This window comes from Pelophylax lessonae, assembly GCF_965119305.1.
Source record: "Pelophylax lessonae genome assembly, chromosome: 3".
In the NCBI taxonomy this organism is placed as follows: domain Eukaryota; kingdom Metazoa; phylum Chordata; class Amphibia; order Anura; family Ranidae; genus Pelophylax; species Pelophylax lessonae.
This window is the reverse complement of record NC_138770.1, coordinates 327,770,402-327,789,721: the sequence shown is the minus strand read 5'-3', so window position 1 is coordinate 327,789,721 and position 19,320 is coordinate 327,770,402. Positions and strand designations below refer to the sequence as shown.

Sequence of the window (19,320 nt, the reverse complement as noted above, 5' to 3'; positions counted from 1 at the left end):
AATCCATGCTAGCTCATCAGGCTGTCCCATCTATACTTTTTCATGATGTGGCTGACGTGTAAAGTCTCCTTTTTTGGGTTAAAAATAACAAACATGGTATACTTACCTACCCTGTGAATTAGACAGTCGCCCAGATCCTCCTCCTCTTGGTCTCTCTTCGATCCTCCTGGCCCATCCCTCCTGACGAGTGCCCCCACACCAAGCTGCTTGCTATGGGGGCCCTTGAGCTGAACAGCAGCTCCCTGTATCCATTTAGACATGGAGCCACTACCAAGCCACCCCTCTCTCTCCTTATTGGCTCACTAAATTTGATTGGCAGCAGTGGGAGCCAATGGCCCTGCACTACCATGTCAACTAATGTGGAAGAGCCTCAGGCAGCGGAGACACTCCTGCAACAAAGCTGGATGGCGATGGGCTCAGGTAAGTATTAGGGGGCTGTTGCACACAGAAGGTTTTTTTTTTTATCTCAATGCATTAATATATAAAACCTTCTGACTTTACAACCACTTTAAGCTGGTTATACATTATACAATTTTCTTTTTCAGAGAATTTCTGGAAGCAAGAGGGGTTATATGGATTATGCTGACAACTTTGTGTGTCCTTACATAAAAGGTGGTAACATGTAACTCATGGTCAAGACTTAAAGAGCCTATGTCCTGTACTTTACAATTAAGCAAGTGATATTAGCCTGAAGGTTTGTGTGCTGGTACATTCCCACCTGTGTGTGCACAGGTACAGTATATAGTGTACAGGCAGGTAATAAGCTGGCTATTTACACGAATGCCTGCAGAGCACTTTTTCCTGACCTGTGTTTGCCATCACCTGTGCTTTCTTGTTGTTGCAGATCCTGGCCTGTTCTTCATCTACCTTCTGCTAAACATCCTGCTAGCTCATTACCAGACTGTTGCAGAACCTGATAAATTTGCATAGGTTCTTCCAACCACAGTGGTCTAAGAAAAACTTTCCAACATCTAAGTAGAAGTGTCACTCAATTATCTTGCTGCCCCATGTTCTCATCCTTAGAGGCATCTAGGTCTGAAAGGTGCTAAAAATGTCTCCATCTCATCACTTTGCAGCTGGGTCTGTGAAAATAGGTAAATCATTTTTGCATTAAAAGCCCATTAATCTACTGCTTTTATTGAAACAAAAGCTACTTTTACTGTCAAAAGTTATTTATTGTCTTTTAATTTTTAAGTATTTTCACTTCTCACATCCTACAGCCATTTTACTTTCAAAATGAAGGCAAGACATTTTATGGTGCAGAGCTTTCCAACTTAATAAAACAGGGCCAAGAAACATTTGATAAATTACAGGTGCTTCTAGCAAAGAAGAATTTAAACAAATACTTCCTAAGATTTGAAGAAGATAAATTGGGGTTGTGAACCTTTTTAATATATATTTTGTAGCACTCTGAGTATCCTTCTCTGTCAGATTTGCACATTAGCTTTTAATGCACAAATTCAGGGTTTTGAAGTCCTAGGCTTATTCTGTCTCTGAAAGGATCCCAGGTGAAAATATAGCTGTTTAGCTCTAATTTGAAAGGGTGTGTTAAATATTATCTACATTCTTAACATTTGCCATCTACAGCCCTCTAATATTAAACTGTATTTTATAGCCAAAAATAGGATTAGGAGGTAAGTGGCAAGTACTTAAGATAAGTTAATTTAGTTTGAAAAATAACAGGTAAAAAATATGGCTGGGTTAAAAACTTTATAGACTTTTCTTTGTACATCAACCACTTCCTTTTCATGCTATAGCTGAAAAACGCTACAACGCCGCTGTTTTTCCAGGAGGGCATCCATGGACGTCCTACCGGAACCGCGCCACTTGGGGAGAGCATCTGGCATGCTCTGTGATTGCTGTGTTCTTCAGACACAGCCAATCACAGATTGGGTAAAGGGCCAATTAACAGTGGCCCTTTAGCATGTGATCAGCTGTGTCCAATTACAGCTGATCACAATGTAAACAGACTTTCCGGTTATCGGCAGTACTTTCCTCACACGCTGTCACAGTGTGAGGAAAGCAGAGCCGGAAACCGCCCAGTGCCACAAGGGACATGTACAAAGAAATTCAGGGCACTGCTTATCAGTGCCCTAATTATCAGTGTCCCCTATTAGTGCCTCCTCATCAGTCCCGTCTTTAAGTGCCCATCAGTGCAGACTCATCAGCAAACATCAGGGAAGGAAAGAAATTAATTATTTGCTAAATTTTATAACATTTTTACCAATTTTTATTTTTTTATGTTTGGTATCTTTTAGTTTGTTTAGCAAAAAATAGAAAACCCAGTGGTGATTAAATATACTGATCAGTGCAGCCCATCAGTGACTCCTCATCAGTCCCACCTATTAGTGCTGCCTATCAGTGCAACCTCATAATTTATTTATTTTCAATTTTTAGTATTGTTTCATTTGTTTAGCACAAAAAAATAAAAACCAGTGGTGATTAAATACCACCATTTTTTTACATTTACAATGTGTGTGTCTGTTACTGTGAATTGTGCATTTTTAACATAATTAAAGATTACTACATTATCGGAGGCTTCCTTTTCGAGTCATCTGCAGAGTGGATGGAATGATCCTGTTTTTTAAAGGGGACTTGCTGCTATCATTTAAAGAGCACCTGCTCTACTACTTCCCTGGGAATTTTGTGGATGGATGCAGATGATCAGTGAGAGCAAGCTGTGACTTTTATATTTATTTATACAAGTCCAGGATTTAGGTGAGCAAGCAATCCTGTCAGTAGTGGAGTGTTTCTGTTTATGGTGGAGCACATTGACTTTTGCGTGGAGCACCAATTCAAGTATTGACATTTTTTGCGGAGTACTGAACTTGAATGTATCATAAGGAACCATCTCAATACATATGCTATAAAACATTTTGGGACTTTTTTTGTTTACAAAGGATTTTTTTTTTTTTTTACGACATTAGTGCTATATTTAATTAAGAGGTTTTTGTTCATAAATATTGTTTGTTTTTTAGGCACCATATTGGTTGATATTTGCACCTTTTTGAATAGTGCAACGCTATTTATTGGTTATAGAATTTTAAGAGCAATGGTACCCAAGAATAGAAGGCTAAATATACAAAAAACTCAAACAGTGATTTTCAGTACTTGATTAAAGGCCCGTACAAACGTAGCGATTGTCGGCCGTAAATATTCGGCCGCCGAACGATCGGCCGATTGTCGGCTTGTTAGTATGATGCTTCCGACAACCGACAGCGAATTTTCGGCCGAACAGAATCTGGTGTGCAGACTTTAAAATTTTTGTTGGCCAACACCAGAATGGCCGATTGTTCGCCAGTCAGTACAGAATTCGGCCGACAAACAGCAGATTAGCAAGACTGGGCATGCTCAGAAAAGAAAAAAACACACGGAAAGTTAACCATCACATGACATCACTTCTGCAGTCGGCTGTTGTTGGCCGACAAAATTCGTGTGCAGTCTTTAGCACTTTTCAGCCGACAGGACAGCACCGGACAAAAGACGGCCGATCGTTCGGCCGACATTCGGTACGTGGGTAAGGGGCTTTAGTCGAATAATACATCAATATTTACCTATTTTACAAGGTTCGATTGAGGGATCACATATCCAACATCAGAACATGAAGAAATGTAAATGTCACAAGAAATTTTGTAGAATGTCATGGATCTAACAGACTCTTTTAGGTTTCAGAAAAAGTAATCAGCCTGTTAGAAGGTGTGACTATTTGTCCGTTCTAAACAGAAGTTAATTTATGTAATTTTAGAACTTTTTTTAGCATTTTTTTTCACAAGCCTGTATTTCATATGAATCCATGTTCATTTAATGAATCTTGTTATCTCTACCAGTTTGTGCACTAGGCATGCTCCAATTTGATTTTTGATTGGATGCAGATCGAAGCGAATACAGTATGTTTGGATATTGCTGAAACTGCAGAGTGGGGACTATCTGCTGAGAATATTTGACTGGAGTTGCTCTGAACACTCTGCTCAGAGTCATACCCATAAAGCTTTATTCCATACTTGTCCACTGGAGGACCAGTGGGTTTTGAGCTGCTGTGGGAGGTTGGAAGCATGGGAGGAACAAAGCATGAATACAACAGCACTAAGCATAAAATTAAACTGACACTTTTTATTTTGCATAGGCATCTACATCATCTATCGTTTCCCGAAATCTCTTCCAATTGGTGTGCTCTAAACCAAATCCTGGTTTATTACTATATACAGTTTATACAGACGTTATTAGTTCATGTGCAGTTCAATCATTCACTGTACATTTGTTTAGGATGAAAAGCTCCATTCCCAATGGGCGCATCAATATAACAATTTGTCATATGGGAACAGCCCCCCCCCCTTGTATGTATTTTATTAGTAAAAAATATTCAAACAATATACATCCATTTGAAAAGTTATTCTAAAATGCAACCAGTGAAAAAACAAAACAAAACACGAAAGCATAATAATGTAAAAATAATTATAATCTTTAAAATCATGTGCAGGAGTTATTGAAGCAGCATGTTCTTGTAGTCACAGTTGTGTTCCAACATTTTATTTTAGGTGCTCCTAGATGATGGTTATAGCACACTGGAAATCTCACTTTGCAACACATAGTTTTCTAGAGGATGTAGCTTGTGTTGGGATATAGAATCTAGGAAACAACAATTCGATATGTTAGTTTGTGTAATAGAAACATTCACAATAAAGAATTTTGATGCCCTATAAGTTATCAGATAGTCACTTATACAGAATCAAAGGTTTTGAGAATCTCTCCTTTAGTTAACATTGGTGTAATTTCCAGGTTAATTTCCATATCACGATCACTCAATGACAGAGGAATCTGGGGCATGCAGATCCAGCTACTGTTCTGTGCTGTGACAGAGCCAGCATAGAACATGGAGCAGATCCTGATTAATGAAAGGGGCTTGCTCAATTTTATTAATTAGTAGCAGCATATACTCCATTTTCTAAGTTTAGAAGAGTGGTGAAAGCTTGTGCTTGCAGTTGCACCACACTTTTTATTATCCCCAATATTGTAGAAAATATCTCTCTCTAGCAAACCAACAAAAATCATCCTTATATTATCCATCAGAGTAAACTTCAGAATATCCACTGTTTATTTTAAGTATGTTCTGCAAAATAAAAGGTGCTCTTTTCTCTACTATGTTCAGTATATGGAAGCTTCACATTAGCCTTATGATGTCTACAAATTTTACAGGGAAAATGTAAATGTGAACATTCCTTAAGACAACTGAATTTTATCTTCTGTGTCCTCTTCTTTCTTGTCGGATTTTCTATGATCTCAGTCTTCTGACACTATAAAGGAATTGATGTGTTTGGCTAACCTTCTGGTAAATTTCATTTTGCACATCTGCATAAGTACACCGGGATTTATGGACAAATACAATGCATCATTAATATGATAAATTCACAAACCAAACATCATCCCAAGGAGTTCTATAAAAGACTATGAAACATATGGTTATGTGAGTGATAAAAATCAGTGTATCCATAAATCCTCACAATGGTGAGTGGACCCATGTATAATATTTTAGGCAAAAAACTGGATATTAACCTCTAAACGCAGGCATAAGTGTAATAAACCCATTTTAATAAAGTTTTACATAGCATTACATACAAGTTGTCTTGTCTCTATTTTTTTTCAGTCTTCCTCCTAAAGTGGTAATAAACCTAAAACCAAAATGAAATATATTGCAGCTTACTAATTCTTAAATGTGGTGGCTGCATTCGTTTTCCTTTTTTTTTCTTTAACCACTTCTAGACCGGAAGGATTTGCCCCCCTTAATGACCAGGCCATTTTTTGCAATTCGGCACTGCGTTATTTTAACGGACAATTGTGCGGTTGTGCGACGCTGTACCTAAATAAAATTGAAGTCCTTTTTTCTCCACAAATAGAGCTTCCTTTTGGTGGTATTTGATCACCTCTGCAATTTTTATTTTTTGCGCTATAAACAAAAAAAGAGCGACAATTTTGAAAAAAAAAAAAAAAAAAAAAAACAATATTTTTCACATTCTGCTATATGACATTCCCCCCCCCCCCCCAAAAAAAAAAAAAAAAAAAACCCTAATTTTTTTTACATTTTAGGCCAATTTGTTTTCTGCTACATATTTTTGTTAAAAAAATTGCAATAAGCGTATTTTGATTGGTTTGCTCAAAAATTATCGCTTCTACTAACTACGGGAAAGATTTGTGTCATTTTTTTTTTTTTACTAGTAATGGCGGAGATCTGTGATTTTTAGCGGGACTGCGACATTGCGGCAGACAGATCAGACCCCTAACTGACAGCGGCCCCACTGTTTACTGGGCTCTGCTGTCCCACTTGCGGGCCCCATTCAGTCATGGCAGGTGTCGCTGGAAAGGGCGGCGGGAGCTCAGCAGACCTCTACCAAAATTCAGAAAATGAATTGCAAGTCCAATGTTGCATCAATGGACTAATTACATTTCAGAATTTACAGAAAAAATATATATCAGGTGCGCTAAACTATAAAATGAATATCAAATATATAATTATATGGTGATATACCAATAATAAAAATTCTGAGTGATAAATGGAAAGTCGGAGGACAAAACCTCCTTCACAATAAGTGAGTCAAAAAACACAACAAAAACAAATGACATATGGTTGACAATATGTGAAAGGAAATAAAGTGCAAAATGATACAAAGTCATTCAAGAGTATATCCAAAAAGTGAGTCCATGAATAGGCGCGGTAAGTGGTTAAGGAGCGGGAAGCATGCTGCCGCGTCTTTAACAAGCAATGACACGTCAGCTGTCAGCCGGTTTTCCCGCTGACAGCTGAAATGTAATCAAAAGAATGCTGGCAATGAAAAATTCAGAAAATGTTTTATTGTTGGGTTTTAGGGGGAACCCCTTCACCAAAATCTTTAAAAACTTGACAAGTGAGTGTCCCCCCTCCTAAACCATACCAGGCCACAAGTCCTAAACATAGGGGGGTTCTTTAGGGCAGGCCCCCCCCAAAGCACCTGGTCCCCCATGTTGATAGGGGCAAAGGCATCTTCCCCACAACCACCGGACCAGGGTGCGGGGGTGACTTTAACAAGTGGGCCCCCAGATCCCCTCCCATGTGAATGAGTAGAGGTACAGTATCTCACAAAAGTGAGTACACCCCTCACATTTGCGTAAAGCGTACGTACAGCTTTACGTGAAGCGTAAGACGTAAAGCGCACCGAGGGGCGGATCATAACAAGTGAGCCGGGGGAGAGCCCTTTTCCTGACCACCCTGTTGTCTCACCGTGTTGGCTCACCTTTACTACGTCTCCGACTGTGGCAGTCACCTGCTATCAAGCTACTGGCACCCATGCTTCTTTGAGCCTTGTAAAGGGGTGCTCGGACCAGGGCCACAAGAGAAGCCCTCTCGTCAACTGGGCCTCCAACCAAGAGCGAACAGATCCAAGCATTCCAGGGAACAGAGAAGGCACTCACCACAGGCGGAATCTATCTCTTTGCCCAGAATTAAGACTCATTTGGTAAGAGGCTGACCTGCTCTCTCCTGTCTGGAGAGGAGTTGGGGCTTTTTCTCACCTTCCCTGGGTTATATAGTGGTATTGGATCTGATAATACACACGCCCTTGTATTATCCCATCTGGTAAGGGGCTTATTCATTCAGGGTGGAGGTCTTCGCTGCACACATCTATTGTGTTGAATTTTGCACCCTGGAGCCATTTCACATGCATGTTGGATGTTTATGATTTTGGACTCTACACCCTATTCATGGACTCACTTTTTTGATATACTCTTGAATGACTTTGTATAATTTTGGACTTTATTTCCTTTCACTTCTAGTCAACCATATGTTATTTGTTTTTGTTGTGTTTTTTGACTCACTTATTGTGAAGGAGGTTTTGTCCTCCGACTTTCCATTTATCACTCAGAATTTTTATTATTGGTATATCACCATATAATTATATATTTGATATTAATTTTATAGTTTAGCGCACCTGATATATATTTTTTCTGTCCATTCTATTTTTCTAAGGTTGCAGCTTTTCTATTTAATTTTCCAGCGCACTTTTTTTTTTACACATCACATTTCAGAATTTTTGTATTTTCTCCATTGTTTATTCAGCATAGCAGTAAAAAAAAGTGTGGGGTCTCCCCCCCCCCAATATCCATACCAGACCCCTACTTATTCCCCAAAAAGTGCTTAGAGAGTTAAAACACAACATTTTTCGACAAGACCTTTGTTAAAAAAAAAAAAAAAAAAAAAAAACATAAAATGCAGACTTGAACAAAAAGAAAAAACAATTAACGCTCGCAACTGTTCCCGTCCAGGGACACAGCTGAATGACGTGTAAACATAGCAGTGGGGGTTACAGAGTGATGTAACCAGGTGACTCCACCCCGTGTCTACCTCTCCTAGGGCAAGTGTCATTTCCAAATAACAGATAAACAAGTGGGCAGGGTAAACTGTGATCCAGCTCCATAATGAAACTTGCTCAATGAGGGGTAGACATGAGCAAGGAGGCCACCCATTTACATCACTGGGTAACTGCACCCCTATGTTTACCTGTAATTCAGCTGTGTCCTTGGATGGGAACAGTTGTGTTTGGCGGGTGGAATTGTTTTTATCCATTTGGGTCTGCGTTTTTATGTTGCTTTTTTAATAAAAGGACTTGTCAAAAGCTGTTATGTTTTTATTAACTTTGACTTTTTTTTGGTGAATGAGTAGGGGTACTATATACAGGTTCTCACAAAAGTGAGTACACCCCTGACATTTTTATAAATATTTTATTATATCTTTTCATGTGACGACACTGAAGAAATGACACTTTGCTACAATGTAAAGTAGTGAGTGTACAGCTTGTATAACAGTGTAAATTTGCTGTCCCCTTAAAATAACTCAACACACAACCATTAATGTCTAAAGCGCTGGCAACAAAAGTGATTACACCCCTAAGTTAAAGTGTCCAAACTGGGCCCAAAGTGTCAATATTTTGTGTGGCCACCATTATTTTCCAGCACTGCCTTAACCCTCCTGGGCATGGATTTCACCAGAGCTTCACAGTTTGCCACTGGAGTCCTCTTCCACTCCTCCATGACGACATCATGGAGCTGGTTGATGTTAGAGACCTTACGCTCCTCCAACTTCCGTTTGAGGATGCCCCACAGATGCTCAATAGGGTTTAAGTCTGGAGACATGCTTGGCTAGTCCATCACCTTTACCCTCAGCTTCTTTAGCAAGGCAGTGGTTGTCTTGGAGGTGTGTTAGGGGTCGTTATGTGGGAATACTGCCCTGCAGCCCAGTCTCCGAAGGGAGGGGATCATGCTTTGCTTCAGTATGTCACAGTATATGTTGGCATTCATGGTTCCTTCAATGAACTGTAGCTCCCCAGTGCCAGCAGCATTTATGCAGCGCCAGACCATGACACTCCCACCACCATGCTTGACTGTAAGCAAGACATATTTGTTTTTTACTCCTCACATGGTTGCCACCACACACGCTTGACACCATATGAACCAAATACGTGTATCTTGGTCTCATCAGACCACAGGACATGGTTCCAATAATCCATGTCCTTAGTCTGCTTGTCTTCAGCAAACTGTTTGCGGGCTTTCTTGTGCATAAGCTTTAGAAGAGGCTTCCTTCTGGGACGACAGCCATGTAGACCAATTTGATGCAGTGTATGGCCTGAGTACTCATAGGCTGACCTCCCACCCCTTCAACCTCTGCAGCAATGCTGGCAGCACTCATACGTCTATTTTCCAAAGACAATCTCTGGATATGACGCTGAGCATGTGCACTCAACTTCTTTGGTTGACCATGGCGAGGCCTGTTCTGAGTGGAACCTGTCCTGTAAAACCGCTCTTTGGTCTTGGCCACCGTGCTGCAGCTCAGTTTCAGGGTCTTGGCAATCTTCTTATAGCCTAGGCCATCTTTATGTAGAGCAACTATTCATTTTATCAGAGAGTTCTTTGCCATGAAGTGCCATGTTGAACTTCCAGTGACCAGTATGAGAGAGTGAGAGTGATAACACCAAATTTAACACACCTGCTCCCCATTCACACCTGAGACCTTGTAACACTAATGAGTCACATGACACCAGGGAGGGAAAATGGATAACTGGGCCCAATTTGGACATCATCACTTAGGGGGTGTACTCACTTTTGTTGCCAGCGGTTTAAACCTTAATGGCTGTGGGTTGAGTTATTTTGAGGGGACAGCAAATTTACACTGTTATACAAGCTGTACACTCACTACTTTACAGTGTAGCAAAGTGTAATTTCTTCAGTGTTGTCACATAAAAGATAGGTGTAGCACCCTCCCAGTTAGGTGCTAGGCAAACTATAAAGGGGGATTTTGTCTGCTTATCAGATGGGTCTTGATTGTTCAGCTAGGCTGACGTGTTCCCAGGTGTGCCTGTTGAGCTTGGGGAGTCTCTCCACTGTGTCCAATTGGGGCTCTCATTGGAAAGTGGAGGAAACCTGTGAGTAAAAATAAATCAATATTGCTGCGTCAAGTGACTCAAATTAATCAAAAATAAATCAATGACAGTAATATCATTAGTGTGAATGAATTGAAAAAAATGTTAATGAATGTGAACTGAATATTCACAATATAAATATACAAAAGTGCAAATGCAATGGAAAGTGCGAGTGCAAAAATAAACAAAAAAGTGCAAGTGCCAAATGATCATAAAGATCCTAAACAAGGAGAGGGTCTTCCAAATATCGCAATCAGTTATCCAGTGAGGTAAAAAGTGAGATCGTGCTCCAAACCACTTCAAACTGGTGCTCTCAGTGACTGGTGCTGGAATGGCAGCTCACCTCAGGGATAGACTCATAAGAGTCATACAAGCATCGGTATTACTGAATGGACTGCCTGTCTTTTCCACTTCGCATCTCCAACCTCCCCTGAGCCAGCAGTGGAGGAAACCTGACCAATAGCACACCAGAGCTTGTATATATCTCAGAGGGCAGACTATGCCGCAATGCATCCTGGGATGGGGTATAAGTCTGAGGGGAGCACATGACAGAGCGTCTTTGGCGGGAAGCTCTCAGTTGTCCCATTACTTTGTGAATAGTTGAGCCAGAGGAGTATCCCACTCATTCCCTTCTCCCATCCAAGTTCCTAAATAAATACAAAACCCAAAGATGCTGGACTGTTTCCTGTCTCAGTGCTCACACTTGAACATGCTTAAATGTGCTGTTGTTGCTAGCGGTAACCCTGGTGGACCCACATCCAGCAAAATGGCTGGGAATCCTGCTACATATAATAAAATATTTACAAAAATGTGAAGGGTGTACTCACTTTTGTGAGATACTGTACCTCTGCTCGGTGGTTGTGGGGAAGAGGCCTTTGCCCATATCAACATGGGGGACCAGGTGCTTTGGGGGGGGGGGGCTGCCCTAAAGAACCCCCCTATGTTTAGGACTTGTGGCCTGGTGTGGTTTAGGAGGGGGGACACTCACTTGTCAAGTTTTTAAAGATTTTGGTGTAGGGTTCCCCCTAAAACCCAACAATAAAACATTTTCAGAATTTTTCATTGCCAGCATTCTTTTGATTACATTTCAGCTGTCAGCGGGAAAACCGGCTGACAGCTGACGTGTCATTGCTTGGTAAAGACGCGGCAGCATGCTTCCCGACGAGCTCCTTAACCACTTACCGCACAGTGACGTAGGGGACCATCGGCAGACATTGAGGTGTTATACTGGGGTGATGCCTCTAGCTAGAGGCATCACCCTGGTACCGTTGATTAGAGCCAGCGGTCGGCTTTACGGCGGTAACGACCGATGCAGCTCAGGAGCCGCTCGGTCGTAACCCCGGCGAGCGGGAGGGGACGTCCCCCCTCCCGCCGCCTTCTGCAGCTTTGCCCGGGTCTCCCGTCTGCCGGCTGAATGGAGTCCCGATCTAAGCCGGATGCGGCTTCGATCGGGTCTCCGATGACGTACCCCGGAGGCGGCGTCCATGACGTCATGTCCGGATTAAAGGCTTAAGGCGGCAAATTAAAAAAAAACGAGTGTATTCAAAAATGCCGTTTGCGGCGTTTTGAATACATGGAAGTGTAGTGGAGGGGTCTAGGGTCTTTTAGACCCTCGATCCCGCCATAAAAAGAGCTGTCATACCTGTCACTGCATATTACCGTCACAAGGGATGTTTACATTGCTTGTGACAGCAATAAAAGTGATCAGATTTTTTTTTTTTTTTTAAATTTTAAATTTAAGAAAAATAAAATATAGGAAAAAAAAATGTTTTAGCCGCCCCCATCGCCGTTAGCTCACGCACGAAAGAAAACGCATATGGAAGTCGAGCCGCGAATGAAATCACTGTTTAAACCACACGTGAGGTATCGCTGCGATCACCAGAGCGTGAGCAATAATTTAAAAAAAAAAGAGCTACACTAACTCTAAACTGGTAACCGTTAAAAAATGTTAAAGCGTCGCCTTTTGAGATTTCTATTGACCGTAGTTTGTCGCCATCCCACGGGTGTGCGCAATTTTAAACCGTAACATGTTGGGTATCTATTCACTCGGCTTGACATCATCTTTCACAATATACAAAAAATACTGAAATGACCACCATTTTATTCTCCAGAGTCTTTTCAAAAAAAATATATATATAATGTTTGGGGGTTCTAACTAGTTTTCTAGGAAAAAAAATACTGATTTTAACTTGTAAACAAAAAGTGTCAGAAATAGGCCTGGGGCTTAAATGGATAACAACCAGCTATTCTTCACACAGAATTTGAATCAGTCAATTTTCGACACAATCCGAATTAGAATCATTCTGAAAATTTGGAATTAATTGCAAAATGGGCAAAACAAACCAAATTGAATCAACAAAACAACTTTAGTAACCTAACAAATCTAGCCTAAACAAAACTAAATACATTTTTCGGTTCTGCGCATGTCTAGCTAATAGGTCAAAACAAGTTTTCTGTTTGGTGTGCTTATTTCTACAATTACACATAAAGAGATTTTGATGTCAGGTCACACACCTGAGCTATAAGGTAGACATTTAAACACACATTCTTGCTGGTTGTGGACTACCTAAAATAAGTATTAAATATGTATAACTAGAACTAATAGTAGGGTTATTTGTTCACTGTGGCTTAGGCAGTAGGTCAGTCAGGCAACTAGCATTTTCTGAAAGAGAACAGCAGTGGCAGTCCTTGCATTTCTCTCAAGGCAGGTTTCCTTCAAGGATGCATTTGTTTTTACATTTTTGTTTTACTTCTGGTTGCTGTCAGCCAGTTCAGGGCGCAGGCAACTGAAATAACGACCATGCCAACATCTGCTTAATTTTTGCCAACACTGCCAATTTCTCAAAGTCAACTGTAGCTTTCTCATGCTATCTAATTTTTTAATACAAAGACCTATATGAACTGTTCTCACTGCTAGAAATGACCTCTATAACTAAGGTCATTACTAGTAGTATTCCAGTGTCACTGCTGCATTTCATGTGGCAGATGGTCTTCGAATGCCTCTCATTCTTTTAAATCATCACTCCTCTAGTATCAGTGATTCTCTGACCATTTCAGTCTATCAGCATGTACTTGTGCCAGATTCTCATTACTGTTGTGCTTTACTTTACTAATTCCCATCCCATATCATTTGTAAGGGAACACTATGACCTGCTTTAAGGGAAAGTTATTCTCAGTCACCATACTGTTAAGGCCTCAAGCACGTGGGCATATGCTAATTTATGCTCCAAATATGTGGGATTTTTTTCTGCCAGAAAAAATGCCTCTAATGTTGTGTATGTATGTGCGTATGGGGTTGAGCGTAAATATATTCTACTGATCAGAATATTAGGTTAATATGCCTATGATAATACATTTACACTCACACATGTGCATTTACATGCGTACAGGCATAAATCATACTCTTAAGCTCCTCTCTAAATGCAGCTTAGGTGCAAATTTTTTTTTTTTACGCTCTAAACACTGCTCTTAATATACTGAGCTATACGCCTGATGTGCATGGCAACATACACGAACATAGAACTGCGTGTAGAGGGATAAAAAATGCTGTATACAGTACCTGTAAAGCCAGCATTTTTTTTGCCCATGTGCATGTAGCCTAAGTGTTTGCTTTCTACGCACTTGTAAATCATCTCTGAACATGATTTGTAAAAGACGTAACTTAACTATAGTAACAATATAACAGATGCACAATCAAATAAAATTATTTTATTAGTCGTATGAAAATATAATTAAAGAAAATAATTTATTGATGGTGTAGAACATACTGTACATTCATTTGTTGCAATGATGATAATAGGGTTTTATTTGGCATTAATTGGTAGTGAGAATGCTAATTATTAAAACTGGAAAGAGAGTTGGTATTGTGCGACTTGTATTAAGTCATATTGTTAAAAGCGGATTTCACTGTCCCTAGATACCAGAGGTCATCGACTGTACCATCCCCTAGTGAGTGGATTGTGGAATTCAACCAACCAAAGGGGATGGAAGAGCTTGCTGTCCTTCTCAGGAACACCCATCAGAAATTCATAGCTGTTTGGAACACCTGGATCAGCTACCTGCTCTCAGGGCAACTTCCTCATTACAGACGTGGTGAAGTCTCAGTGGTGGGTGTAGGGGGAATATTGAGGTCTTACAAACTCCAAACAGTATGGCGAGAATGAGGGAGTAGTAATGAACTTCCTGACACTCTCTTCTTCAAAATTTGCACGTCTGTAACAAAATGGTTGGATTAAAATCTTATGTCTGTGCTAGGCATTTATCAAACAATGGATGAAACACTGACCAGCTTATAACGCATTTGACAAAATGCGGAGATATCAAACTTCCACTAGCTTGGGTCTGCAAAGGACTACGAATTGGATGTAAATGACTCTGCAGTAAAGGGGCTAGTAATAAACAGTATGCAGAACAGGAATATACATCTGTGATGGTACTTTTTTTTCTGTATTGGCCTACCGCTGAAGTTTCATACAATCTTCATAATTTGTACTGTAATAAATGTACCTTCCAGAAAAGTATTTATAGGGATGTAGAAGATGATACTATTTAGAATGATACTTAAACACTAGTTTAATACAAGGTTAGACACCAAGCTTGGCTACCCTGTTTCCCTGAAAATAAGCCCTAGTATGATTTTCAGGTATGGCTGCAATATAAGCCCTAGCCCGAAAATAAGCCCTAGTAAAATCCTTGTAAAAACATGTAATTGGTTTTGTAAAAAGATTATCTAGTGAGCAGTGTGTCTCCTTTTGTAACTTTATTGTGGAAAATACCTTATTTACAGCGCCGCTGGACGCTCACGTGACCCGCCGGAGATCTTCTCCTCCCGGCTGATGTCAGTGGCCCCTCCCACTGCAGTGCTTGGGCGGGGCTGACATCAGCGGGGATCTCAGCCCCTCCCTCTGCAGTATTCGGAGAGGGAAAGTAGAGAGTGCCCAGTGGTGCTGTAAATAAGGTATTTTCCACAATAAAGTTACAAAAGGAGACACACTGCACATCACATAATCGTTTTACAAAATCAATTACATAATTTTATGTCATAATAAATGTCATAATGCTGACTCCTGAGCTGACAGGGGGAGAGAAGACAGGGGACACAATAACTTTGTTTTTAACATTTTATTGTTTTATTCCAGGTTTTTAGAACAGAGTGGGCTAAATAACACAGCACAAGCACTGTGCTGTCTATCATGCTTTAAAGGATGAGGATATTTATTTATTTATGTTAGGGTTACAATCACTTTAAGATTGTCATTGTACACACTGTAAATAAATAAGACATCCCCTGAAAATAAGCCCTAGTGTGTTTTATGTAGCCAAAATTAATATAAGACCCGGTCTTATTTTCGGGGAAACACGGTATATTACAATGGCTAGAAGGCTACCAAGACACATTAGGCACTCCTAGGAGAAAGATGCATCCCATATATTGTAAATGCTTGGCATCTAACAAATTCATTCTGTTAAATAATAAAATTGAATTAAATGTTTGTCATTGTTGGATTTTAAATGTTTATTATGGTGTGCAATAAACTTGTATATTTTTAATATTTGGTATGTGTCTCTTCAAAAGTCCCGTGGGCCACTTGCTTTGTTTTTGTGTACAGATTTGGGACGAAGACATCTACATATTCCACATACATCAGCATTCTCTCCCTGTTAAATAATATGTTGGCTGTACCCTGGAACATTGTAATTATAGGTGTGTCAGCTGAACATAATAAAATGTTCTCTGGCACATCTATCATCCACCCCTTGGACCCTTAGATTGGGTTAAATCAGATCTGCAACCCCCCTTTCAGGGACAACAAAAAAACTAAAAAGCTGCTGCAGTTGGCACTCAAGTTTGACATAAAAAATAAGGATACTCAATGAAGCACATTTCTGAGGGCCAATAACTCTGCTCTAATATAATTGATTTTAATCTGTAGGCGATCCAAACTCTGCACTGAACCAAAGACCAGGCAGACATCACTGCCTTGCAAAGTCTTTTTTCACTTTTTAAATATTCTTCATTACAAATTATAAAATGTGTCTCTTTGAGTTGAGAAGCTAATATAGTCTAAATTCTGAAACATTTTTGTATGGGCAAGGTAGAGAGTAATACAGACATTTTAAATATCAGACTTGCAACAGTAGATGATGTGAGCAGTGCATGTTTTTTGTTAAAATGTGGGGTGGGAGCCAACATCTGTGTATAAAAGGATGAATTACCTTTTTAACCTACCCCAGTGATATACACTCTTTGTCTCTAGACAAATATGTTTAGGTGCATTATAAATTGGTTGACATGCTTTTCTTTAATGTTCTCGATGTGGTAGAGCATCCTGGGAGTAATTTTTCCCATTATTCAGTATATACCTAGTGTAGCACCCTCCTAGGTAGGTGCTAGGAAAACCCATAAGGGGGGCCCTGACTGCTTATCGGGAGGGTCTGATAGTTCCGCTAGGCTGTCATGTGTTCCCAGGTGTGCCTGTTGAGCTTGGGGAGTCTCCCCACAGTGTCCAACGAGGGCTCTTATTGGGCAGTGGAGGAAACCTGACCAATAGCACACCAGGGTTTGTATCTATCCCAGAGGGCAGAATCTGCTGCAATGCATTCTGGGATGGGGTATAAGTCTGAGGGGAGCACATGACAGGGTGTCTTTGGCAGGAAGCAGAGTCCCAGGAGGAGGGTGACGGCTGTCTCTCCTGCTGTCAGCGCATGGAAATATCTTTGGCGGTCCACCTAGAGCAGTGGTACTCAACCCTGGCCCTCAGGGCCCACTAACAGGCCAGGTTTGCAAGATAACTGAAATACATCCCAGGTGATATCATTTGCTGCTCAGTGATTGCAGTACTCTAGTCTGTATCTCCCCAAGATAATACTTAAAATCTGGCCTGTTAGTGGGCCCTGAGGACCGGAGTTGAGGACCACTGGCCTAGAGGACAGGAGGTTGAGTTGAGCTGCAGAGAGAGGGATACAGAGTGCTGAGGACCGAGTGGAGCTGCTGGGGCAGAAGTTTCCAGGAAAGCAGTATCGCGAGTACTGTAAACTACCCAGGGGTCTGCCTAGGATAGGGGACCACTCGAGAAGGTCAGAGGGATCCAGGAGCCAGCTAACCAGTAGGAGGCTTAGAAAGGGGGTGCCAGAGTCTAAGCCCTGAGGAGAAGTGTGTGTAAAGAGGGTGCCGGTGCAGGCCCTGAAGAGTTAAACGTTGCAGCAGATGTACAAGTAGCTATCACAAAGGAAAGTGATAAGGAAGCTTTAACAAGGACTTTGTGCCACAAGAGAGTGTCAGAAGTCAGTTCGGTATTAACAGACAGCAAGTCAGCGTTAACCAGCGCCAACCGGCATTGACCCATCCAAGTTCTTAATAAACCAAAAAAAAAAACCCAAAGATACTGGACTGTTCTTCGTCTCAGTGCTCACACTTGGAGAACATGCTTAAATGTGCTGTTGTTGCTAGCGGTAACCCTGGCAGACCCACAGTCAGCAAAACGGCTGGGAATCCTGCTACACTAGTAAATCTTTTAACAGTATTAAAAATGTACAAATCTCCCTTTGGTGAGAGTCTCCTTCATTTAAGACAAAACAGGAAGTGAGAGATTTTTCCTCTATTTGCATTGTCATGGCATCTATAAAATGCCAATCACAAGCTGCATTCTTCTCACAGGTTTCAAGTGTCAGACTAACAAATCTTTAAATAAACTTTTGCATAGTTTGGTTTCTTTTTTACTTCATATTAAAGGCCTCATGCACACTGGGTCTAAAAAATGAAGCGGTTATAGGTGTTCAGCTTTTTTTTTCCCCCCAGCCTGTAAAAGCACCTGGATGTAAACCCTTGTGTTGATGCACACATAGGTATTTACAGGCTTATTAGAAGAGGAGTGTTTACAGCCTGGAGAGAAAAAAAACACACCAGAGGTGCGTTCATTCGAAGAACAGAAAAAAAAAAAAGGTGCCTAGCGTTTTAGAGTAAATGCATTCCAGTGGGCAGAATAAATTAATATTCTGGTCAATGGAATCCATTAACGCTCAAATGCTTGACACGCCTAAATGCGTGTGTAAAATGTGGCTTTTGTCACGTTTTATAGCAGCTTTTTACTGCCAGGAGTTCTGGCGTTCACAGGAGCTAGTTCAGATAGATGCCCAGTTTGCATGAGGTTAAAATGTGATTATATGAAGATGTAATCACACTTACTGAATGCTGTGAAAATTTTTTGTTTTTGTTCATAAAGTATGATTCTGTGGGGTTGATTTACAAATACTGGAGAGTGCAAAATGTGGTGAAGCTCTGCACTGTAGCCAATCAGCTTCTAACTTAAGCTTGTGCAATTAACCACTTCCGGACTGCCCGCCGCAGTTTTTACGTCAGATAGCTGCCATAACCCCGGTGTTTTCTTACAGGGCGCGCTTTCATATAAATGTGCTCCCAGTGGTGGATCATTTTATGGGTGGCGGGAGAGGTGCCCCCCCCCCCACTTCCTGGTGCCGTCGGTAGAGGGGGAAACAATCTGGTCCTTTCAGGTCACAGGCAGGAAGTCAAGTGAGGGCAAGATGGCCCCCACTCGACTCTATGGCCTTAGAGGACCGAAGTGACGTCATACGTTGCTTCCTCCCAACGGCCTTAAAGGGCCCATTTTTTTCCCTGCTTTTAAGTATAGATGTGTCTTTTTGACCCCAGATCTCACATTAAAGATGACCTGTTCTGATTATTTCTATTACAAGGGATGTTTACATTCCTTGTAATAGAAATAAAAGTGATCAAAAAATGTTTTTTAAAAAAAGGGACAGCGTAAAAATAAAAAATAAAAGGCAAAATAAGAAAAAAAAAATGTAAAGTGTCCCTTCCGAGCTCGCGCGCAGCGCAGAAGCGAACGCATACGCAAGTCGAGCC

The 19,320-nt window shown here is 40.8% G+C and overlaps 2 protein-coding genes across 2 annotated transcripts in view; both read right to left on the bottom strand.

Annotated features, from left to right (window-relative positions):
* Positions 1–19,320, bottom strand: part of TMEM14A (transmembrane protein 14A) — a 1,080,999-nt gene that overhangs the window by 623,331 nt on the left and 438,348 nt on the right. The gene's annotated exons all lie outside the window — the stretch shown is intronic.
* MCPH1 (microcephalin 1) overlaps positions 4,480–19,320 on the bottom strand; it is a 592,087-nt gene continuing 577,246 nt past the window's right edge. Inside the window, exon 14 of the mRNA XM_082249377.1 lies at positions 4,480–4,626. Coding sequence (XP_082105503.1) covers positions 4,553–4,626 — 74 coding nt within the window. The 3' untranslated portion in view covers positions 4,480–4,552. The remainder of the gene's footprint in view (positions 4,627–19,320) is intronic.